The sequence below is a fragment of the Squalius cephalus genome (assembly GCF_949319135.1).
Source record: "Squalius cephalus genome assembly, chromosome: 17".
In the NCBI taxonomy this organism is placed as follows: domain Eukaryota; kingdom Metazoa; phylum Chordata; class Actinopteri; order Cypriniformes; family Leuciscidae; genus Squalius; species Squalius cephalus.
In genome coordinates, this window is record NC_137138.1 from 4179620 (window position 1) to 4205068 (window position 25449).

At 40.1% G+C, this 25449-nt stretch overlaps 3 protein-coding genes across 9 annotated transcripts in view; 2 read left to right on the forward strand and 1 right to left on the reverse strand.

The window, feature by feature from the left end:
* The window catches only part of LOC307144912 (uncharacterized protein), a 137677-nt gene that overhangs the window by 48627 nt on the left and 63601 nt on the right, over positions 1–25449 (reverse strand). The window lies entirely within an intron of this gene.
* LOC307144904 (uncharacterized protein) lies at positions 483–23636 on the forward strand. Of its 4 annotated transcripts, none has more exons than XM_079847632.1 (3): positions 483–497; positions 18963–19082; positions 21684–23636. In XM_079847632.1, exons 2-3 carry the CDS (start codon positions 19025–19027, stop codon positions 22613–22615), a joined length of 990 nt encoding a protein of 329 aa, XP_079703758.1. In that variant the 5' UTR covers positions 483–497; positions 18963–19024; the 3' UTR covers positions 22616–23636. The 4 variants fall into 4 exon arrangements, with proteins under 4 accessions (XP_079703758.1, XP_079703755.1, XP_079703756.1 ...); XM_079847629.1 differs by lacking the exon at positions 483–497 and adding an exon at positions 13864–13977 and having other exon boundaries at positions 21684–23366; XM_079847630.1 differs by lacking the exon at positions 483–497 and adding an exon at positions 17414–17514.
* The window catches only part of LOC307144911 (uncharacterized protein), a 38869-nt gene continuing 15357 nt past the window's right edge, over positions 1938–25449 (forward strand). For all 3 annotated transcript variants that reach the window (XR_013818850.1, XM_079847642.1, XM_079847644.1), the window contains exon 1: positions 1938–2023. The gene's annotated coding sequence lies outside the window, so the exon portion shown is untranslated. The remainder of the gene's footprint in view (positions 2024–25449) is intronic.

Genomic DNA, 25449 nt, shown 5'->3' on the forward strand with positions numbered 1-25449 from the left:
ACGGCCCCTAGAAGCAGACGTCTGAAATGAAAGGCAAGAACGGCTATTTATTTGGCTTTAGACTGTTACATGAAAATTTAAAAATGAAATGTCATAATTATAAAGTTTTAAGAGTTTACTTATGTAATTGTTGCATTAGGCTATGAATTAATAAATGTTTATTGATAAGATCTAGCTATTTCATGTCTTTTCATGTACAGTAGCATAAACGACGAGTAGTCGAGTAACTCGAGTATTGTTTTGATAAGAAATCGACTAGCAGAAATCAGTAGTCGTGCAACCCCTAGGGGTTGGGTTAGTGTGTGTTTGTGTGTGTGTGATGGGTTGGTTTCATATTCAAATCAAATAACCAATCGGAGGAGAGCCCTTCTAGCCAATCAGAGGCGAAAAAAGGCGGTACCTTCCCCTACCATCCTGGGAAAAAAATAAAAAATCACACGAGGGAAGGGAACACAAACAACATCATTGACTGCTCTTAATCTGCTGTTTTTCAGACTGTGAGTACATTCATTTTATCATTTATTAGGAGAAATCTAAATACAAACTACTAAATGAGTCAGTTCATTAAGTGAACTCGCTACTGACTGGTTTTTCACTTAAACAATTTGTGAAGATTATGATTTGTGTTTTCATTTTATTTGATGAGAAAATGAAACGTTAAACATTTTTAATGCATGCAAATAATGTAAGCAGGGTTCTAATGACAAATAAGCTCCCCTCTGTTAAACCACAACCCCCCACCGTCCCCCATTAGATTAACCAGCTATAATGTAAAACTAATCATGCTATTGGAATATTAAAATTCTATGCATATGATAATTAACGAACTATAAATAACAGGAATTGTCCAATCAGAACTCAATATTGTAATGGTTCAAGCGCATCACTTGACGTTCTTTTAAAAGAAGAGGACAGACGTTATGATATTTCTTTGATTAGTGTTTAAGGACATTCCCCTTACATAACATTAAAACCAATAACGAACCGCTAAAGTGTGTTGATTCAGTAACGGGTCGTTGTCTTGCTTTGAGTTTTTGAAAGTGAATGCAATCACAAAGTTGATAATGCACACATATGGTTGTAAATTTCAATAAAAAGTAACCATAAGGCCTAGGCCTGTATTTTAAATACTTTCGAAATAAAGATGTTATAATAAAATCATATTAATATATATATATATATATTAAAATTATGATAAATTATGTGTAGGTTATTTAAAATAGCATAAATACAATATATAAAATAATGGTAAAACTTTACAGTAAGGTTTCATTTGTTAACATTAATTGATGTATTAACCTGAACTAACCATGAGCAATACATTTATTACTGAAGGACTATTTATCAATCTTTGTTAAGGTTAGTTAATAAAAAATACAACTGTTTGTTGTTTGTTCATGTTAGTGTAGCAAATTAGCTCTATGAAATATTAATAATCAATAATAACTTGTTATAATTGATTATGAATATTTGGATCAGTTAGTAGAATTATCTTAATATAGTAAAATTAATATTACAATAAATTAACCTGTTTGTGCCGTGAACACTCAGTGTTAATTGTTTATTAATTCTAAGAAATGTACATTTCCGGGGTGTGGGAAATGTCTTTCTTACTGTATAGTACCATTCAGAGCCTGTAGCCAAAAATCTGCATGATTAGAGACTCCAGTATGAGCTTGAGACACAGACAACTTTAGTGTGACAGGAACAAGACTTTATTAACTAGACTAAACACTTAATTACTCTAACATACACATACATACATGCATACAGTTTACCAAGGGAAGGAGAGCTGAAGCAGAATACAGGGAAAGCAAGAAGTTATAGCATTGTTTGAAATTCAGCAGATCTTTGAAGGTTAGATAGTTTAAAATGGTTTCCGCCAGTAGAGGCGCTTGAGCAACCGAAGCAATGACACACATCCGAGTCTAGGAGAAGAAGAGAAGTGAGCGAGGGAAGGGAACATAAACAGGAGAAGTGGAACACAGCCGTTCATTCAGCTCTAAATCTGCTGTTTCAGACTGTGAGTACATTCATTTTATTATTTAATAGGAGAAATCGAAATTTAAACGACTAAACGAGTGTTCATTCATTTAGTGAATCACTCAGAAATTAATCGAACCGACTGATGTTGTTCATACGCTCGTGAAACGTAAACTCGTTACTGACTGTTTTTCACATTATAATTTGTGAAGATTATGAGTTGTGTTTTCATTTTATGTAATGAACAAATTAAACCTGGTAAACAGTTTTTAATGTTGGGGTGGGGATGTAGGGAACTATCGCGGTGTTGTAAACACATGCTAGCAAATAAACTTTGTGTTTTTTAGTTGCCATATCAACACTGTCACTGTATAGAGAAGAAAATGCGCCAAAATGTAAAAATCTTCGTAACATATCACTGAACATTTATTTAACCATAGCAAAAGTAAATTTCTTCCAAGTAAATTTTTCATCTCTGTCTTTTGTGTTTTTTTAAAATTAGACAAATCTGATATTATTTTAATCTCCAATCTGTTATTTAACAAATTAGATGGTTCTTTAATGCTGATCTCGCTGGGTTAAAGTCTCAGTTGTGGGGCTGGGAAATGTTATAACACTGCGTTACAGTGTGCCCCTATTAGTTAGCCTACTCTATTCAATATTTTTATGAATTCTATTTAGAAATCAAGAGAACAAAGCCGAATAAAGACAGAGAGCCAATGTTCAGATTTTATTATTTATTATTATGTTTTGAATTATGCTGCATAGCTGTGTTTTGCAGTGTGTTGTAAAAAAAAAAAAAAAAAAAAAAATCAAACAGTTTCTAAACAATGAGTTTAAATGCTGGGAAATATTCCCATCTTCCACAGGAGAAGCAGCAAGCAGGAGGAATTACTCCAGGAGAAACTACTGACATACTATTGTAAAGATGGAGTTTGAGGAAGAACCCTGCAGAATAAAAGATGAAGATACAGAGGAACAAACAGGTTGGTGTTTTCCTTTATTCTCTTTAATGACTGATGAGGAAGCTCACATTTCCTCCTGAGACCCAGGCATAGACTTTATCCTCTGTAGAGGACATTATATTTTAGTGAATTTCTCTGAGATCATTCATGTCACAGTCCTGTAAAGAGCACATTCAGGGCTTTTCAACATTACAACTTCAACTTCTTGTTTTTTAAAAAAGAGTGATATTGACTGAATGATCAAATTTAGCACTCTTATGGAAATATGATAATATTTTGTGTGTCTGAGTTCCCTTTTGAGAACGGTTCTCTCGTACTGCGTTGCAAACGCTATGGGAAACTCCTTTCTCGAGAATTATTGAAGCCTTTATTTTAAAACGCATTGCAGCTGCACAGCAAGCGACCATCATAGTTCGAGTGCTAGCGAGCTGATTGGCTGTGCTGCAGCAACTGCACGAACCTATGGCGAGTCGGCAGAGGCGAGCGGTCCAATCGGAGCGCCTGGCACCTTGCCAGCCTCGAGCGCGCCAAAATAGGCGTGGCTGAAGAGTATAAATTCAGAGAAAACTCGCCATATGACAGATATGTTTCTCACCTCGTTTCGCTGACCTCCCCGGATAAGAAGCCTTCTCGCCGTCGAGCAGCCCTTCAGCGGAACAGCTTCAGCGCCCGTCATTCCTTGCCCAAGCTGATCGTTTCCCTGTGGCATCTGACGAGATATCCTTTACAAGCTTTCTATCTAAAAGAGCAGAGCACATTGTTTCAAATGCTGCTCCCCGTCTGCGAATCCTGCGGGATTCCCCTTCGTGTGTCAGACCGACTCACCTAGTGTGCTGTCTGCCTCAGTCCTGAGCACGCCGAGGCAGCGCTCACTAAAGGCGGCTGCCTTTCATGCGACAGCATGCCTGTCTCTGCGCTACTTCAGAGCTCAGGCCCGCTCATCTTCCGTCGCTGGCGCCCATCGAGCCCTGTAGGAAGAAGCGGCGTGAGCAGAGGATCCACGAGCGTGGTGATTTGAGCGCCTGCACACCGGGTCCCTCCTCGTGTGCCTTGCCTACACCTTCTGACACTTCTCCTGTGTTATTCGCAAAGAGCGACCAACGCCCCTCTCTCGAAGTGGCTGCACTCGTCTTTCGGTGGATCTGCAGAGGACCTGGATGACGCAGTTTCTGTAGCGGCGTCTGAGTGTGAGGATTGGTCGGGCTCCGTGGACCCCGCCCCTCCTTCTCAGACTGAAAGGATCGACACCAGAACGAGTATTGACGCCAAGCTTCTCCGCGTTGTCACTCGCGCTGTCGACCAATTGGGACACGACTGGCTTTCCCCAGAAGAGTCCGCTAGAAGCCGCCTTGATGAATGGTTCCTGCCGGGGCGCCAACAGGCTCCTCGCCAGCGTGCCGCTCCATTTTTCCCCGAGGTCCACAAGGAGCTCACTAAATCCTGGCGCGCGCCATTTTCAGCGCAAACGCGCTCTTATGCTTCTACCACACTCTCATCTGTTGACAGCGCTGAAGAGAAGGGCTATGTGAAGCTCTTGACACTTGAGGAAGTGGTCGCCGGTCATTTGTGCCCTCCCACTGCAGGCAGTTGGAGAACAAAAGCGACGCACCCGTCTAAGCTGTGCAGAACTACTTCCGCTATGGACGAGTCGGGACCCGATCCAGACGCCTTCAAGGACCTTTGCAGCGCTACTGACCTTGCACTGCGGGCCAGAAAGACCACTGCCCAGGCTATCGGCCGCAACATGGCCAGCCTTGTTCTTGTTCTTTAGCACCACTTATGGCTGAATTTAACTGAGATAAGGGACGCGGACAGGACAGCCTTCCTCGACTCACCGGTCTCCACGACAGGTCTCTTCGGCCCTTCCGTCAGCGGCTTTGCAGAGCGCTTCACCGAGGCTCAGAAAGCTTCCAGTGCAATGAAGCACTTCCTACCGAAGCGCTCTAGTTCGGCTTCACGGCACCCCAAGAGTACAACACAGCCAGAGAAACCAGCACCGCAGGTTTACCAGCCCCGCCCATCGGCTGAGACTGGCCCACGCTACAAGCCAGCAAAGCGTTACCCGCTCCCCAAGCGCCAAGGTCCTCGTCCAAAGCTCACACTGGACCACGAGCCTAAGAAGCCGTCCTAGCCGGGGGAAAGAGAGGTTCATGTCCCGCTACGGCAAGACCACCCCCGAAGATCGCTCGAGTGTCTCTCACAGCCCCCTCTTCAGTTCAGGCGGTTGGAGTAGTGTTAAATGCAGAACATGGGCCCATCATTTGTCAGGCACCCCTGCACCCAAACTCTGTTTTGACAGCGACCCACACAAAGCACAAATCGAGAAAATGTCCTCACATAAACCTCTGCCAGGTCGAGCCCCCGAGTCTGGGCGCTTCGCCTTCAGATATGATCCAGCCACTGGCTTATCAGGCTCTGGCTTGGCAGGCCATTCCCGAAGTGTCAGATTGGTTGATGAATATCATAATGAACGGTTACTCGCTTCAATTCGCCCCCGCAGACCTCCGCGCTTCCGCGCTATAACTTGCACTTCGGTAGGGAGCACTATGGCTCATGTCCTCCATTCAGAAGTATCGTATCTGCTGGCAAAAGGGGCTATCGAGATCACAAAGCGAGTCAAGCTTCTACAGCCGTTACTTTCTCGTGCCCTCATGGTACAGCCATTCAGGATGCTTACGACCAGACACATCCTGGCGCAGATCCGCCCAGGAGACTGGTTCTTCTCAGTAGATCTAAAAGAAGTTTACTTTCACATCCAAGTGAACCCCCATCACAGGCCATTCTTGACATTCGCCTTCGAGGGGCAGACATATCAATATACAGTCCTACCATTTGGACTGGCTCTAGCGCCTCGTACATTCACGAAGTGCATGGATGCGGCTCTCTCCCCCCTGAGACAGCGGGCAATGTGTATTCTGAACTACCTCAACGACTGGTTCATACTGACTCAGTCAGAGGCAGAGTCCCATACTTACAGAGCCTGGCTCCTAGGCCATCTCGAAAGCCTCGGGCTCGGGGTAAACTTTGCCAAGAGTGTGCTGTCCCCCAGCCAACGGATCACATTCCTGGGAACAGTTCTCGACTCCGTTCACATGAGAGCATGGCCCACGCCGGGCCGGACTTTGTCAATTCAGCGGCTTGCCGCGTCATTCAAAGTGGGCTCCCATTTACTCCTCAGAAGGTTTCAAAGGGTTTTGGGCTTTATGGCTTCAGCATTGTCAGTACTCCTGCTAGGCCTACTTCATATGCTCCCCCTTCAGCCGTGGCTAATGCCTCAAATTCCAGCCCATGCATGGCGTCCGGGCCTCGTAAATATCAGGGTAAACCAGCGCTGTACCAGAGCTCTGGCCCCCTGGAAGGACACCAGCTGGTGTCAGCAGGGTGTGAACATGGGTCTGGTTTCAGAGAGCAGTGTTATCTCAACAGACGATTCCAACCTCCGTTGGGGAGCCCTGTACGAGGGCAGGCCTGCCTCCGGCCTCTGGTCGAGCTCGGAGAAACACCTACACATCAACTGCCTCGAAATGAGAGCAGTTTTTCTTGCCCTGAAATCCTTCCTCCCATATCTGGCGAGACACCACGTCTTGGTTCGTACGGGCAACATGGCGGTGGTACCCCAGGTGTCCTGAATACCATATTGGAGGCTAGAGCTCCGTCCACTAGGCGCCTCTACCATCACAAATGGTCAGTGTTCTCCAACTGGTGTCTAGCTCTGAACCTCGACCCACATAGTTGTGAAGTACCAATGGTGCTTACATTTCTCCAAGAGCTGTTGGACGTGGGGCGCTCCCCCTCCACACTCAAAGTGTATTGCAGCTATTGCAGCTTTTCACTTGCCTGTGGCTGTCTCTTCCTTGGGTAAAAGTGACCTCATCGTTTGCTTCCTTAAAGGGGCCAGGAGACTTAACCCGCCTCGACCACCTTCGGTGCCGGCCTTGGACCTTTCCCTGGTTCTACGAGCCCTTAAGGGACCTCCCTTCAAGCCACTTCAGTCGGGTGATCTTTGATCCCTCTCTTTTAAAACCGCTCTGCTGTTAGCACTAGCGTCAGTTAAAAGAGTTGGGGACTTGTAAGCACTCTCCACGAGCGCTTCCTGTCTTGAGTTCGGGCCCAATGACTCCAAAGTCGTCCTTTAACCAAGACACGGATATGTACCAAAAGTGCTCTCAACTCCGTTCAGAGCCCAGGTTATTTCCCTATCAGCTCTTCCCATATCGGGAGAAGATAGCGATGCTCTCACGGTCTGCCCTGTCAGAGCCCTGAGAATCTATCTGGAACGTTCTGCCTCTTTCAGACAGTCTGAACAGCTCTTTATCTGTTTCGGGGGCCGCACCAAAGGGCTACCGGTCACGAAACTAACACTGCCAAGATGGAAAGTGGATGCCATCTCCCTAGCTTACACCTCTCTGGGTCTCTCGTGCCCCATAGGTGTTAGAGCTCACTCCACAAGAGGTATGGCTTCCTCTTGGGCTTGGTCCAATGGAGTCCCGATCAAAGACATTTGTGCGGTGGCCGGCTGGTCCGCTCCGTCCACATTTGCAAGATTCTATAATCTAGAGGTTCCCGCCTTGCAGGCACGAGTTCTCTCTATTTAAGTCTCTGGCTAGTCTAATCCAGACCTATGTATGAACCAGGTCCCCTCCCGCGGTGGCCTTCATACCCTTTTATGTGGTGAATATCATTCTAAGGGCCCGACATTCTGGTCCATTATGATTTAGACTACTCTGTTATTAGTCTCGGGTCTCCCCGGACACCTTCAGAGTAGTCACTGGCAAATAGCACGGCGTTTTAAAATGGGTTCGCATAGCGTTTGCAACGCAGTACGAGAGAACCGTTCTCGTGAGGGAACGTACTTGGTAACCTGTACTGCCTTGCCTGCCGTGCTATTTCGCTTATATCAGGTGCTTCGCTTCAGTCGATTAAACCTGTCATATGGCGAGTTTTCTCTGAATTTATACTCTTCAGCCACGCCTATTTTGCCGCACTCGAGGCTGGCAAGTTGCCAGGCGCGCCGATTGGACCACTCGCCTCTGCCGACTCGCCTTAGGGTCGTGCAGTTGCAATGTGTTTTAAAATAAAGACTTCAATAATTCTCGAGAAAGGATTTTCCCATAGCGTTTGCAACGCAGTACTCGTTCCCTTATCTCTAAGGGAACTGAGGTTACGTAAGTAACAAAGTACGTTTATTTATACCTGAGTAATTTTCCAATTGTTTGTCATAAATAAACATCTTAATGTTATGGGGTTTCCAATCAGAATATGAACGAAATATTCCGAATATATTCATAATATTATGAAACAGGGCACTGATTTCATACATGTCCTCTGTAGAGACAGCATGTTTATCAGGCATTTTGGGGAGACACAACAAGTGAAAAGGGAAAGAAATTTTAAAGCAGTATTTCCTATGACATATGAGAGATTCTTATGAAACTGTTATTAAGTTATTTCTCCTTTTTTTTCATTACATGTTGCCATAAGAACATTCATATTAAAATTAAATGTTGTATAGAATGGGACTACACATTTATGGCAATTCTGCACATATTGCATAAAGTAAAATAAACTGACATAAACTAAATTCACAAAGGAATCTCTTATATTAAAAATACATTTTTGATTTCTTCAGTTCTCATTTTCCTTCTTTGATTGAAATTGGGGAATTTATTATTTAATATGTTGATTTTAGACCCGATGGAAGTGAATAAAGACAAATGGCATCATTTCACTAATGAAGATGGAGAACTGACGTATACAAATGAAGACAAACATCTGTTTGAAAAACCTCATCATTTCAAAAGTGAAGATGGAAATGCAGTCGTTTCACAGACTGAAGAGAATTTCACACAAAAACAAGCTGAAAATTTTGGAGACAAAGAATTTTTCACCTGTTGTGAGTGTGGACTGTTTTACGTGCACGAATCAGACCTTAATAAACACATGAAATCTCACACTGGAGAAAATCTGTTCATTTGCTCTCAGTGTGGAAAGACTTTCACACGTAAATCAACCCTTAACAGACACACGAGAGAACACACTGGAGAAAAACCATTCACCTGCTCTCAGTGTGGAAAGAGTTTCAGTCATAAAGGAGGCCTTAATGTGCACATGAGGACTCACACTGGAGAAAAACTGTTCAAATGCTCTCAGTGTCGAAAAAGTTTCACTCATAAAGGAAGCCTTAATGTGCACATGAGAATTCACACAGGAGAGAGGCCTTATACATGCTCTCAGTGTGGAAATAGTTTCACATCCCAAAGCGTTCTCACCACTCATCTGCGCCGTCACTCTGGAGTGAGATCATTCAGCTGTGATCAGTGTGATAAAACATTTGTTTTGGCATCAAGCTTAAAAACACACCTTAAAACTCATGCTGCTGTGAAGCCTCACTTTTGTTCTTTTTGTGGAAAGGGTTTTTCACGACTGCAGAATTTAAAACGGCATGAGAGTGTTCATACTGGTGTGAAACCTCATTGTTGCTCTGACTGTGGGAAGACCTTCACTACATCCAACAATTTAAAAACACACCAGAGAATTCATACTGGAGAGAAGCCGCACCAGTGCTCTTCATGTGGGAAGAGTTTCACCCAATTATCTACTCTACAGAAACATGAGAAAAACCGTTGCCCGACATTTTCTAATTAGCAAATTTTCATGTTCAGATTCATCACTTACAAGTAAATAATTTGACATTTAGATTAATCAAAAGCTGGATAATTTGCTAAAATTAGTAGTGAAGTTTGATTGTTTGACAAGGGGAACCTTTGGGGAAGGTCAAAGTAATAGTTAGAATATATGAGGGATTTGGGTAAAAGTGGCAATAATAGTCTATTAAATCTTAATCTATATTTCAAATAACTTGTTTTATATGTATAGACATGATGCGTTAAGATATTAAAGACTTTTTTGCAGTGAAAATGATTGTAATAAAATTGCAGACAAACAGCAAATGCTTAACAGCTTTAAGAGCTTAGCAGCTCTTTTGCCACTCAGTCCTGGGCATACCCTCTATGTAAGCCCTGTGTTTTCACTGACTCTTTGCAAAGTCTTGTTAGTGTCACACTGCATTTCTGAGAGCTCTCCCTCTGGTTATCTGTGTTTTGGTTTTCATTTTCTGCCTGGTTTCTCTTAGATTTCCTCGTTTGACTGTTTTTCTGCTCTGTTGTCTCTTTGTATTATCTGTCCTGTATTTTTGACCTGTTGCCTGTTTTATGGATTATGATTTAGTAATAAACGACTGCGTTTGGATCCTCAACCAGTTTCAGAGTATTTTGTGACAAAAAGATCTAGATGTGAATAAATCGCTGGGTCCAGACCATATTGCTTCTCTGCAGCTGATTTTATTTCACCTCTGTTGACATGTTTAATCTCTCCTTCTTCAACCCAAAAATGAATATTCTGTCATCATTTATAGTCTTTTATTTCTTTGTTCCGTTGAACACAAAAGATGTTTTGAAGAATGTCAATAACCAAACAGTTGATGTGCATCGATTTCCATAGCTTTTCTTCCATACATAGAAGTCAACGCGATCCATCAACCGTTTGGTTACCCACATTCTTCAAAATATCTTCTTTTGTGTTTAGCAGAAGAAAGCAATTCATACAGGCTTGAAACGACTTTAGGGTGAGTAAATGATGTCCGAATTTTCATTTTTGGGTAAACTATCCCTTTAATGACACAGATGGCAGCAGGAATATTAGGCTGATGTCACTTTAAGACCGAAAGCACGGAATCAATATACTGTTACAAATGCGACTTATTTCCCAATTGTTTATGTTCACTTAAGAGATAACCAACAGTGTTTAAGTGAAAACTCACCAAGCTGGACATTTTGACATATTTCTGTCTGTTTTTAAGTGTTTAGGCACGAACCCAAAGTTCAATTTTCTTCGCCATGTTCCACTAAGTCTCCAACATGACATCATGACTTTGCGTAAACATACACGCCACTTTCAAGTCAAGTGGCGTGTTATTTATACGCATTTTGAGCTTTCCGCGTGTATGTCCACGCGCGTGTATGTGTACGCCGTTAAACGTCAGAGTGATTCCGCGTGTATGTGTACGCCGTTAAATGTCCGAGCGAAACGGAGGAAAATGTATATCTACATCTGGGGAGCAATATTTTTTTTCCTAGGATGGTAGGGGAACACTCATAAATGGTATTAACCCGAGTGATGGGTAGGTTTAGGGACGCGGTTGGGGTAGGTCATATATATTTATATACAGTAATGTAACGTAAATCAACGGCGTTGATAAACACGCTGAAAAGCGATTATGCGTGTTGATAACACGCCAAAAATGGAAATACGAATTGGCGTGTCATACATACGCCATTTCATGAGATCAGTCTGAAGTCTCGGAGCGCGCACACAGAATGCAGTTAAAGGAGACATATCATGCTTTTAAATCGTTCCTTTTTACATATAAATCATACATTTGTAGTCTATATAAAGCGGAACTGCAATGCTTGGGTCTGAATTCCTCATTATTATAGCTCCACAGGCCCCTTTTCTACCCCTTTTCTGATGTGCGTCTGAGAGCAACTCGTTTTGGTGCGGTCTCTTTAAATACAATTGAGACACTTCATACCCCACCCCCTCTCCTGGTTGTAGAGGTGACACTCGGTTCAACTCCACCCCGTTCGGCCATTTTTGTAGTTTCATAGCAGAGATACGATTATCTAGCGGCACAGAAACTTTTTATTCACACGTTATTAACAAAATGTCAACAACGGAAGACTTGTCCAGCCAGCCTTACATGTTCGAGCCAGAGTCGGAGCCGGAGCGAGATGAAAATGAAGACGACGAACCTGCAGAACAACGTCTTCATATGGATGTATCGCAATGGTGTGTTACTGTATTTACACATGAGACTTTGGTCTTCCGACCTTTTACCACCGTGTCGATTTATTTAGATTAATATGTGCGAGGGAGAAGAGCGCAAGACAGCGTCTAGTTTGGAGACGGTGAAGTCTTGTTTACACTTTCGCCTGGCTCCGAAGAGAGAGAGAGTGCGTGCGTGCGACCGGGTCTCTCTCTCTGCTCGTTCTTTCAGTTAAACATGCGCCCTGTCACAAGCGCAGCAGTTCATCTACATTAGACGGTGTAATGAAGCGTGTGGGTTACTACATCCAACAACCGAACATTTTTACTTACCCTCTCGTAACTTCTGCATCCTTTAGCTTGGACTACAAAATTGCAGCGAGAAATAGAAATGGCGGATTGCTCGAAGTGTTGGGCCGGAAGTCAATGTCCTTATTTGGCAGTTACGCTGCAAATACTGTGACGTAATAGTTCAAAAAACGTCATAGAGAACAGAAAAATCGGAACAGGTTGAAAAATAAGGCCAAAACAGAATATAAAGATATCAACGAAGCACCTGAAGAGAATAATTTCAACTTTTCTGTACTTCTAAACACTCCAAATATACAACAAAATGCATTTAAGGGCTAAAAAAGTGGATTTAGCATGATATGTCCCCTTTAAGCAACTCTTTTTATTATTGAGTATGTCCTTTAGTTTAGCAACAGTAGACTGTATTTTACGACAATCACTGATCTACACTTTACAATCACATGGTTTGGCTTTAAGTTTGGGCTTTTAGGGAGGAACGAAAGTTCGGAAGGTGTTCAGTCAGATTTAATCGAGGTTGTTAAAGGGTTAGTGCACCCCAAAATGAAAATTCAGTCATTATTTCCTCACCCTCATGCCGTTCTAAACCTGTTTGACCTTTGTTCATCTTCGGAACACAAATTAAGATATTTTGATATCATGAGCTTTCTGACCCTCCATAGACAGCAACACAATGACCACTTTCAAGGGCCAGAAAGGTAGTAAAGACATCGTTAAACTAGTCCATGTGACTCCAGTGGTTCAACCTTAATGTTACGAAGTGACGAGAATACCTTTTTCATCTCCTTTACGCTGTTGAATTAGTAAACGCACTGCAGCGCTTCCAGGTTCTACGTCAGAATGCTGGCTATGTATTTGCCGCAGCACACGCATGTGTCGCAGTGCTCACATGACTAGCGTTGGCCAATAATGAGCCGGTGTTCTGACGTAGAATCTGGAAGCGCTGCAGTGGCCACAAAGTAAGATTCCTTGAAAACGGCACCATATCTTGTTTTTTGGAAGCATGTTTATTACACATTTTTTATTATCTCACGTTCAATCGATGTCTGATTACAGCAATAAACCCTCATCAATATTCTTTCAGCTTTTCTCAGAACTGAATTGAAATATTTATAGTCTAACAGTGCTTGAAATATAGAGCTAATCTCTGATATTAACACCACTTTTGAGAAGATAAATTCATAATTTGTTTGTCATTATTTAGAGTCTGTTGCCAGAAAGTCTTTGAACATAAATCTCTCTCAGGTATAATATTCTGGGAAGAATTAACCTAACGTCATCATTATTTCATACATCCAATTTGTAAGTGTAACCATATCAACTTTAGTGTATATTAAACTTTGTATTAAACCAAAATAAATTTTATATTACAAACGATGTGCAAACCACTTGATTAAATGTCAAGACTGATGTTCTATTGAGCTTATTTCTGTCATTGATATGCATGTATGCCTGTGACTTTAAATATGTGTACATTTTATGTTATTATTAGTTTTTAATTGGTTATATTTGTATATATCCATTTTTTATTTAAACTTAAAAGACGTGATTTAGTTTGTTTCATATATTGTCTCCTGCTTTCTCAAAAAAACCAATCAATTCATGGAATTGTTTCTAAACGACTTTTCGAGCAAAAAACTAAAAATTGAGAGTGATTGTAAGTGTGATGATCATCTGCTAAATGAGCAACAACGACCACAATTCACTCCTTCAGTCAGTGAAGCTCCCACAGCCGTTCATGAGAGTTTAAATGCTGGGGAATATTCCCATCTTCCCACAGGAGAAGAAGCAAGCAGGAGGAATTACTCCAGGAGAAACTATTGACATACTATTGTGAAGATGGAGATTAAGGAAGAACCCTGCAGAATAAAAGATGAAGATACAGAGGAACACATAGGTTGGTGTTTTCCTTCATTCTCTTTAACGACTGATGACGAACATTAAAGGGATAGTTCGCCCAAAAATGAAAATTACCCCATGATTTACTCACCCTGAAGCCATACTAGGTGTATATGACATTCTTCTTTCAGACGAATACAATCAGAGTTATATTATTAAATGTCCTGGCTCTTCCAAGCTTTATTATGGCAGTGAATGATTGTTTCTGTTTTGAAGTCCATAAAAGTGCATTTTTCCATGATAAAAGTGCTCCACGCGGCTCCGGGGGGTTAATAAAGGCCGATGCGTTTGTGTAAGAGAAATATTCATTTTATGGACTTCAAAACAGAAACAATCATTCACTGCCATTATAAAGCTTGGAAGAGCCAGGACATTTTATAATCTAACACCGACTATATTCGTCTGAAACTGAAGAAAGTCATATACACCTAGGATGACCTCAGGGTGAGTAAATCATGGGCTAATTTTCATTTTTGGGTGAACTATCACTTTAAGATGAAATCTGATATCTAAATGTGAATAACAATACATCTAAAACTAGATAGACCTGATAGTAAACTGGATTTTGTTCATTTTTGGCTTCCTGATTTTGTTTCTAATTTGTCCGTCTTCAATTGATCCGTGGGAATTTAATGCTGATTTTAAACCCGATGGAAGTGAATGAAGACAAACAACATTTCAAAAATGAAGATGGAAACACAGTCGTTTCACAGACTGAAGAGAATTTCACACAGAAACGAGGAGTAAAAGGATCTTTCACCTGCTCTGAGTGTGGAAAGAGTTTCAAATATGAAGCAAAACTTAAGAGACACATGAGATCTCACACTGGAGAAAGGCCTTTTACATGCACTCAGTGTGGAAAGACTTACGTTCAGAAAGGACAACTAAATGTGCACATGAGAATTCACACTGGAGAAAAACCATTCACATGCTCTCAGTGTGGAAACAGTTTCAGTCAGAAACATTCTCTTAGAGATCATCTGCGCCGTCACTCTGGAGTGAGATCATTCAGCTGTGATCAGTGTGAGAAAACATTTGCTTTTGAATCAGGCATACGACAACACCTTAATGTTCATGCTGCTGTGAAGCCTCACTTTTGTTCTTTTTGTGAAAAGAGTTTTTCACGACTGAAGAATTTAAAAGATCATGAGCGCGTTCATACTGGTGTGAGACCTTATGTGTGCTCTGACTGTGGACAGACCTTCACTACATCGGGCAACTTAAAAACACACCAGAGAATTCACACTGGAGAGAAACCGTACAAGTGCTCTTCATGTGGGAAGAGTTTCACCCAATTATCTAGTCTGCAGAGACATGAGAAAAAGCATTAAGCTGAAGGTCTCTAAATGAACATTTTCAACAAGCTCACATAAAGGTGAATTATTGTATTGCTTTTGTATTTGCTTTTGAAGCAGATTCTGTGTCTCATCATCTGGGTAAATCAGTGTTTCTGTATAAAGTGAACATTTACATTTGACTCTAGCTGGCAGCATTGTTTGTCATTCTCAGTCATTTCAAGACCATGGATGAAGAAACGGTTTGTCAACTCAACATGACATTCAAAATATTTGTACTGTCATACACACACAACATATATGTCAGTTAAGTATGTGTATAAAAGATCTATAAAAGGTTCTCAGACTAACACATTTGGGTCATTTGTGTCAAAATTGTAGATCATATTAAAAACATTTCAATATCCTTAAAAAAATAAAAAAAAGTTTTTTTCTTTCTTAAATTTTAAGGGCCAGTATGATTATTTTCCAGAGATATGGTGTTGTCAATGTGGCTCTATGAGTACATTGGTAGGCCTACACATTTTCAATAAGGCCATCCTTAAAATATTCTTGTTTGCCATAACTCGACCGACCCTATCAATTTAGGATCGACCCTATTTTTTTTCTTTTTTTCTTCCTTTTAGTAGGCCACGACTTAACTTGCGTTAAGATCGACCGATTTTTTTTACTCTTCAAACAACTAATACAAATGCAATAAAATAATGTTAATTATATTTTATTAAGTATTGTGTATGTATATATATATATATATATATATATATATATATATATATATATATATATTGCCTATAGGTCTACATACAAACGTAGGCTACATTCTTTGTTTTGAATAAAAACCCGTGGCGTCATCTATGATTATTAGGGCTGTAACGATATGCGATATGAAACCGAAATCGAGACACTCAGATCCACGAACCTGTGTTGCGGTGCGAGAAGGCAGAATCGCGACACACCCCTTCCAACTCCCAGAGCTATCCTTCCCGTCCAGACCCAATGCTAACACATCTTTAAATTACTATTGGGCAATTCCAGCGTTATGGACGTGACATTTGCAGTCAATAGCCTACTTGATATATAAATTCTCAGAAAATGCATTTAACACTGTTTATAGCCTATCCATACTCCCTTAATAAAGGAGTCCAGACATTAGAAAAATATCAGTCTACACATGTTTTATATTTAATATGAGGATACACATGCGTTACGGACGTGACACAAAAAATCTTTAACTTTTAGGTGGCAAAATATTTTTTAGTTATTCTGTGAAGTAGGCTACACTGCGCAAACCAAAAGTAATACTACCCACCGGATGAAGAAGGGTTGGCTCTCCACAGAACATAAAATATTCATTTAATTTGATTTTTCGTGTTCGCATTTATGAGGAAAAAACAATGTTACGGATGTGACCGCTCTGAAAGTGGCAGTAAAAGACTGCTTTAAAACTTTCACAGAGACCTCAAACAGGCATTTAAAACACCAAATATTAAGGACTGGCATATCGAGAAAAATAATATTCGATGATTGTTCGAAAATCGAACCTCTCCCCCCACATGCTCACTGTAAGAGGGCGGTCGCTCAAATCCCACTCCGACATTAAATTTCTCTGTAGGCTATAGCCAGGCCTAAGTGTTGTAGCCTAATAGTCATTAAACAATTTAGTTTCATATTGATGTTTAAATAAAATATATATATATATTTTTAAATTTCATCTATGTTGATTATATGAAAAGTGAAAAGCATGAGTAAGATCATAAGATGCGCAATATGAATATCAATAATAGGGAAGCATCTAAACTTCAGGCTCAGGTCAGTTTAGTTCTGGTTCTCAACAGCCCTATAAGCTTGTTTTAAAATCATCAGCATCAGAATTTTCTTACTCATTGGTGGTTATTTTAAGTTTAAATACAGTCATAACCAAAAATTATCTTATAGTAAATCAACTGTCCTCAATAAATGTTGTTTCTAAAATAATATTTTAATGTGTTATTATTATATATATTATCCCAAATCAAACACAAGTGGCGGGATAAACAGTGTTTGTTTAATATAAGCCAAGATAACAGATAAATATCTTAATCTATGAAGGTTAGATCATTTAATATTGATTGGTTTCCGTCAGTAGAGGCGCTCGAGCAACCGAAGCAATGACACACATCCGAGTCTAGGAGAAGAAGAGAAGTGAGCGAGGGAAGGGAACATAAACAGCATCATTGACTGCTCTTGCTGTTTTTCAGATTGTGAGTACATTCATTTTATCATTTATTAGGAGAAATCTAAATACAAACGACTAAATGAGTCAGTTCATTAAGTGAATCACTCAGAAATTAATCGACTGATGTTGTTCATTACGCTCGTGAAACGTGAACTCGCTACTGACTGGTTTTTCACTTAAACAATTTGTGAAGATTATGATTTGTGTTTTCATTTTATTTGATGAGAAAATGAAACGTTTAACATATTTTTAATGCATGCAAATCATATGTAATGTAAGCAGGGTTCTAATGACAAATAAGCTCCCCTCTGTTAAACCACAACCCCCCACCGTCCCCCATTAGATTAACCAGCTACAGTATTATGTAAAACTAATCATGCTATTGGAATATTAAAATTTATATGCATGTGATTAACGAACTATAAATAACAGGAATTGACCAACCAGAACTCAATATTGTAATGGTTCAAGCGCATCACTTGACGTTCTTTTAAAAGAAGAGGACAGACGTTATGATATTTCTTTGATTAGTGTTTAAGGACATTCCCCTTACATAACATTAAAACCAATAACGAACCGCTGAAGTGTGTTGATTCAGTAAGGGGACGTTGTCTTGCTTTGAGGTAATAATGGCCGCAGATGGTTGTAAATTGAAATAAAAGTTAACTATTGGCCTGTATTTTAAATACTTTCAAAATAAAGATGTTATAATGAAAGCATAATATATAAATAAATATATTAAAATTATGATAAAAATGATGTGTAGGCTATTAAAAATAGCATAAAAATACAATATATTAGGGCTGGGTGATAAAACGATAACGATAATTATCGCGATATAATTTTATCCTGATAAAACGATATCAAGAGTTCGATAAATGTTCAATCATTTGTATGCGGCAAAAGCTGAACGAAACTCATTTGAACCGCGCATTTATATCATCTGGTGTTTTGAGTGCGTTCGGCCAATCAGCGATCACTAACGTCACTAGGGCTGTAATCTCCCAGTCGATTAGTCGATTATTGGTCGATACGTTCTGGCTCGACCAAAATTCTGGTTGGTCGATTTTTTGCCGCGTTCATTTCATCAGGTGGAAAGCACTAATTGCTAAGGGGGGTGTTTTCAGAGCACCCTGTTTCACAGGTAACAGTCTGTCTTCAGAACACCCCCCTTGTTTTCACTTCTTTTGGATTAGCCCAACCCACTGGAGAAGAGAGACAGATTGAATTGGAAAAAAATCCTAAGGTTCGGCAGAAACCAAATCCCATCAAAAAGCCCAATATTCGGATTCGGTGCATCCTAATATATGAATAGTACGTTTTAGTATTAATGGGTCATGTGTTGATGAAAAAGGTTGTGTTAGGCAGGTCAATCTACCAGCAGGGAACAGTCCAGGTAAAGGGATTTTGTGCTCGTTGCAGAGCTGTGGTCAGCAGGTTTAATTGCTGGGGAATATTCCCATCTTCCCACAGGAGAAGCAGCAGCAAGCAGGAGGAATTACTCCAGGAGAAACTACGGACATACTATTGTAAAGATGGAGATTAAGGAAGAACCCTGCAGAATAAAAGATGAAGATACAGAGGAACAAATAGGTTGGTGTTTTCCTTCATTCTCTTTGAAGACTACTGATTATACATCTAAAACTAGATGCTAGTAGACTCAGTAGTAAACTAGATTTGTGCTACATTAAAGCCTCATGCACACCGGGACAATTATCGGGCGCGCTTATCGCCAGACATTTTTCGGCGCGTCTCTTTTCCCTGGCGATGCGCAGGGCCGACCCAAGCCTTTACATGGGGCCTTAAGCAGAATTTTATGTGGGGCCCATGGTGCCGCCAATATGATTGACTATTGTCAATGCTTGATTAATCGCAGACTATAAAACACACCGATTATCAATGTTATTAGTTGTAGCTGTGTTGCTTGCATCAATGTCTGCCTGGCATGTTTTTACCTTTCTATGGTTTTAAATAGTAACAGTAGCCAACCCACAAGAGTGGCCAGGTGTTAATTTGCACTTTAATATTCAAAGTCTTACAGTATTAAGTGGGATACTAAGTGGGTCACACACCGGACGAGAAGCGCAGCGTCACGTTTTTAAAATTATAACACATTATTCGCTATGAGTGTACAGCTACGGCTCAGGACCTTGTTCAAAATCCTGCCGTGCCATTTGCATAGTTTTATATTAAATTTACATTATATTTGTCTCAAATCATGGTTAATGTATATACTGACTTCACCCTGTGCTGCAACATACATTTAGTTTTACATTCATTCACAGAAATCAGCTGCTTGAATGAAAATTGCTGATGTTATCGGATATTCAGGTGAGATTCTCAATTCATTCAGTTAACGGATGCTCTGAGGTAAAGTGTTCAGATCACAGACTTAGCAACGACTGTATTTAATTGTACAGTACAATCATAACATAGTGCAGACATTATCTTAATTTCATAATGTCCTGAAACATAACAATATTGCTGGCCATAAACTGAGAAAGTGCTGTCCGGTGTGCGATACCTCGAGTTGTCCTAGATGTGACTCGATGCGACACTGCGCTTCTCGTCCGGTGTGCGACCCCCTTTAATGTGGTGTACTGAAAGTAGCTAAATAAACCAGCAGACAATGCATTTACTGTAAACTAGTTTGGTTAAACAAAAATGAACATGCAAATGTGCAGTGCAATCAACTAAATAACTTAATTAGATAAACAGTATCTTCTTATATAAAATAAATGCATTTAATTGTACAAAACGGACAATATTAAATACTTAAATAAGACATCAAATTGACATATCAGATGAACCTGTAACAAGATAACAATAATAAATGTATTAACATTAAAGGGGTAGTTCACCCATGAAAATTCTGTCATTATTTACTCAATCTCCATGTTTTGAATTTTCATTTTTGGGTGAACTATCCCTTTAACTGTCCATGTTTTCTATAGGCTGCTGTCCCTTTAAGACCTGCACGCTTCTAACACACAGTGACAGATGCAACTGATTACTTGCACTTTAGACATAACCAACTGTGTTTATGTAAGCCTTATGTGTATTTGACAGTATTAGCACAATCAGATGTAATTTAGATATAGTCCAGTAATCGGGTGCTGTTTGACATGCTTTTAGTGCGCGCGCGCTCCGGATGTACGGGGTCAGAAAAAAAACGCATGAAAAATGAAATGTTTAATCGGCAAGGCTTCAAAGCAAATGAAGACTTCAGATGCAAAAGCCTCTAAGTTCCATCTGAAATTTTCTTCTAAAATTATCATTTTTATCAAGCTCGTATATTTAGGTTCAGTAATTTCACTTTAATGACAATTAATAGGTAATTTTCATTGCCATTTAAGTGAAATAACTGAACATAAACATACGAGCTTGATAAAAATGATCATTCTAGAAGAAAATTTCAGATGGCATTTAGAGGCTTTTGCATCTGAAGTCTTCAAATGCAAATAGTAAAAGTACGGTGTCCCGTGAGTGTAATTCTACCACTGCGTTAACATGTGATGCAAATGTACGTCGAGTTACAGGTCACGGTCAGGGTCGGACCATAGTTTGGAGGCCCCCTAGTGGCGGCGGGGCCCTAAGCAGCCGCTTAATATACGGAGGGCCAGTATACGGAGGGCCGGCTCTGGCGATGCGCCAAGTGAACGTGCAAATTCACTCCCAGAATCCTATTTGATCTGTAATTCCTCTCCATAACAACTCCCACTTATCGAGATGTTTGTAGTCGCTGTGACATTTGTCATAAAGTTATTTGTTTTCAGACACCAAAGAAACCAGCAGCTCTACATTCATCCTGCCTCGTTGCATCTTATTTTTCGTCTACTTACTTCCTCTTTGTCATCGTCTTCTATCAATGTGTGATCGACTCGGCAAGTCCGTTTTTTTTTTTTTTTTGCTTGAGCAAGTACCATAGACTTAATATTTTTTACGCGCCGCGTCAAACCAAAATAACCAACCTGAGGCGTTTTTTTAATTTTTTTGATTACGTTTTAACGCCTGCCGTTTTGCGCGTCGGTGTGCATGCTCACATTGGCATCTTTTATTTAGTCACGAGGCGCTAAATGTCCACGAAAAGTGCGCACAATAATTGTCCCGGTGTGCACAGGGCTTAAGAATAAACTTTATTTCTTTGTTTCTCGTTTGTCCTTTTTAAATTTGAATTTAATATGTTAATTTTAGACCAGATGGAAGTGAATGAAGTCAAACACCATCATTTCACAACTGAAGATGGAGATCTGACAGATAAAAATGAAGACAAACCTCAGTTTCAAACACCTCATCATTTCAAAAATGAAGATGGAAATGCAGTCGTTACAGAGACTGAAGAGAATATCACAGAAAATCAAGCTGAAAAATCTGGAGTCAAAGGATCTTTAACCTGCTCTGATTGTGGAAAGACTTTCAGATATAAATCACAACTTACCACCCACATGATAATTCACACTGGAGTAAAACCGTTCCCCTGCACTGAGTGTGGAAAGAGATTCATACATGAAGCACACCTTAAGACACACATGATATGTCACTCTGGAGAGAGGCCTTATGTATGCATTCAGTGTGGAAAGAGTTACACTCAGAAAGGACACCTGAAGGTGCACTTGAGAATTCACACTGGAGAAAAGCCTTATTCATGCACTGAGTGTGGAAAGAGTTTCACTCGCAAAGAGGAGTTAAATGCGCACGTTAGAATTCACACTGGAGAAAAACCGTTCACATGCTCTCATTGTGGAAAGAGTTGCGGGCACAAACCAGACCTGATGAGACACATGTTATCTCACACTGGAGAGAAGCCTTTTACATGCACTGAGTGTGGAAAGAGTTTCACTCGGAAGGTAGGCTTTAATGCGCATGTGAGATCTCACGCTGAAGAAAAACTGTACACATGCACTCAGTGTGGAAAGAGTTTCACTCGAAAGGGAAGCTTTACTGCGCACGTGAGATCTCACGCTGAAGAAAAACTGTACACATGCACTCAGTGTGGAAAAAGTGCTCTCAAAGATCTCATGCACTTTCACTCTGGAGTGAGATCTTTCAGCTGCGATCGGTGTGAGAAATCCTTTGTTTTGGCATCAAGCTTAAAAGCACACCTTAAAACTCATACTGTTGCGTAAAGCCTCACGTTCGTTCTTTTTGTGGAAAGTGTTTTTCACAACTGCAGCATTTAAAAGTGCATGAGAGTATTCATACTGGTGTGAGACCTTATGTGTGCTCTGACTGTGAGAAGACCTTCAATACTCATTTAGTGTCTTAAAATCACACCAGAGAGTTCATACTGGAGAGAAGCCGTACTCATAAGAAAAAACATTGCCCGAAGTTGTCTTATGATCAAAGTTCATGTTAAGATCCATCATTTACAAATAATAAACTTACAAGTAAATAATTTGACATTCAGATTCATCAAAATGTTTTTTCTTTTGGGTCTGTAGATTAGATAATTGGGTGAAACTCCTTCCACATCTTTTTCGGCAACACTTGATCCATTAATACTAAACCTTTCTTTCCTCTTCTATATCAAAGTTTTTATTTTATTTTTTTTACACTGCATAAGACTAAAGTGGTAAGGGTCATATCATTTACATATTTTTGTTCTATTGTTAGTTTAACTGCTTCTATTGTTTTCCTCATTTGGATAAAAGCGTCTGCTAAATAATTAAATGTAAATGTCAAAAGCTGGATAATTTGCTAAAATTAGTAGGGAATTTTGATTTGTTCAAGTGAATTTGCAGTTATTGTCTGTTCAATTTGGGGATAAAATCATACCCAATATTGTATTGAAAACTCATCAATTAAATATTTACCCTCTTATATTCTGCATAATTGTATGTTTTTAAATAAACAGGCAAAAACTATACAAGTTTTTTGATATTTAACATTGATATAAGTGATTACCTGGATTTAAACCTACCTTTATTGTATTATATAAAGCGTTCACAAGCAAATTATCTTTATGTATTTCCCTGGTGTCAAAATCAGCCACACATAAATGTTAGGAAACACGATTCCTGGCTGCGTGTCAATATCCATGGATCACTGGATCTTTGGTAAGTTGTAAAGAACACTACTGAGTCCAACTTTTAGTTTAAACTGATAATCGCTCATGTTTTCGCAGTTTCCACTATTAAATTCAGTCATGTAGCAGCTCTTTTACCACTCAGGGGCTGAGGGGAAATGTTCCAATATACTTTTACACATGCAACTTATTTCACCGTTTATGTTCACTTAAGACATGAGTATTTAAGGGATTACTCACCAAGCTAACTATCACTTTCGCGGCTTATTGCAGTTTTAATAACTCTTAAAGTTATTTTTAAGAGTTATTTTAAAGGTACTGCCTTTATCGAGTACGTCCTGCAGTTTAGCAACAAAAGACTGTACTTTTCGACAATCACTGATCTGCATGATTTGGACGTTAAGTTTGATGAAAGAAATGCACTAAAATATCACAGCCCTAGTTTATTGCTGTTGGGTTGATGTCTCTGCAAAGATTTATTGCAAATGTATTGTCCTTTTTGGGCACCTTGTAGAACTGCCAGACCAGTGAATGTAGTAAAGTAATTTTAGCTGCGCATAGAAAAATTGCCTCGCGAGTTTTGCGTCATCAGATCGGCTTTTCTGATCAGCCTTTATAGAGACCACCGATCAAACTAAATAATATCTGATAATGTAGTTCTGTGGTTTACTGCTTATTTAAAGGGAAGAATGTGTTCAGATGGAAATTGTTCAGTCAGATTTAATCAAGGTTGTTAAGGGAGTCCCCCAAGGATCTGTGCTGGGGCCATTATTATTTACTTTATTCAATTTTACTTCAATCTGAATTTGACAATTCAAGAAAGGTTTTGTGCTTTGAAGCTGGTTTTAAATGTTGGAAAAACAAAGTGTTATTTTTTTTTTTTTAGGAATTTGATTGCATCAGTGTCAGAGTACAAATACTTGACTAAATATTAGAGACGGGGTTCACAGCCTGCTCGCAAAAGCAGTGATCGAGTGAGTCCCTCCGAGCGAACTGGAGAGCGGGTTTTACAGCCACTATTTTGTGGTACCCAAGAATGATGGGCCACCCTTGTCCAATCCTAGACCCATCAACCGAGCGCTTCAAAAGAGTGTGTTCAGGATGACGACCCTGAAGCAGATCCAGGCACAAGTCCGTCCTGGTGACTAGTTTGCATCCGTGGATCTGAAGGATGCATACTTCCATATTCATTTAGCGATCCGCCGCCCACTCTCAGAAAAAAAAGGTACAAAAGTTGTCACTTGGGCTGTACCCTTTCAAAATGTACATATTTGTATCTAAAAAGTGCATATTAGTACCTCAAAGGTACATATTGGTGCCAAAAGTGCACATATTAGTACCTAAATGGTACATATTAGAACCTTTTTTAAGGATACCATCCCAGTGACAGCTTTTGTACCATTTTTTCTGAGAGTTCAGGTGCTTCCTGAGATTCGCTTTCAAGGGCACAGCATACCAGTATTCAGTGCTCCCGTTCGGGCTGGCCTTAAGACCAGCGCTCATTCTCAAAGTGTGTAGATGCGGTGCTTTCTCCTCTCAGAGCAAACGGTATGCGCATCCTTAATTGTCTGAACGATGGGCTAAAATTAGCCAATACACTGGGGTATGCAGAAAAACATGTTCCCCCGAGTCTGTCTATAACAGTGGTTCTCAAACTTTTTACACCAAGTACCACCTCAGAAAATATTTGGCTCCTCAAGTACCACCATAATGGGCAATATTAAAATACAGTAGAGTAGTAGGCCTAACTATTCAGCTCAAAATGTTGCTGTTTGCGAATGTTCATTGTGCCTTTCCCAAAGCCTCGTTAGTAGCCAAATATGGTCTCAAATTCTGTCGTTATCAGCAAAGTTCAACGAGTCGGTGTTTCCCAAAACCAAAGTTATAACGAACATTTATGCTCTCGACCTGTGGTTAGAAGCAGATTTTCTTGTT

What these genes read in the sequence shown, in the direction of transcription:
- LOC307144904 (XM_079847629.1), top strand. Translation starts at nt 13,920, where the DNA reads ATGGAGATTAAGGAAGAACCCTGCAGAATAAAAGATGAAGATACAGAG. An exon ending in AGATACAGAGGAACACATAG is followed by an intron (nt 13,978 to 18,962) that starts GTTGGTGTTTTC and finishes ATCTTCCCACAG; the next exon opens with GAGAAGCAGCAGCAAGCAGG. An exon ending in AGATACAGAGGAACAAATAG is followed by an intron (nt 19,083 to 21,683) that starts GTTGGTGTTTTC and finishes TGTTAATTTTAG; the next exon opens with ACCAGATGGAAGTGAATGAA.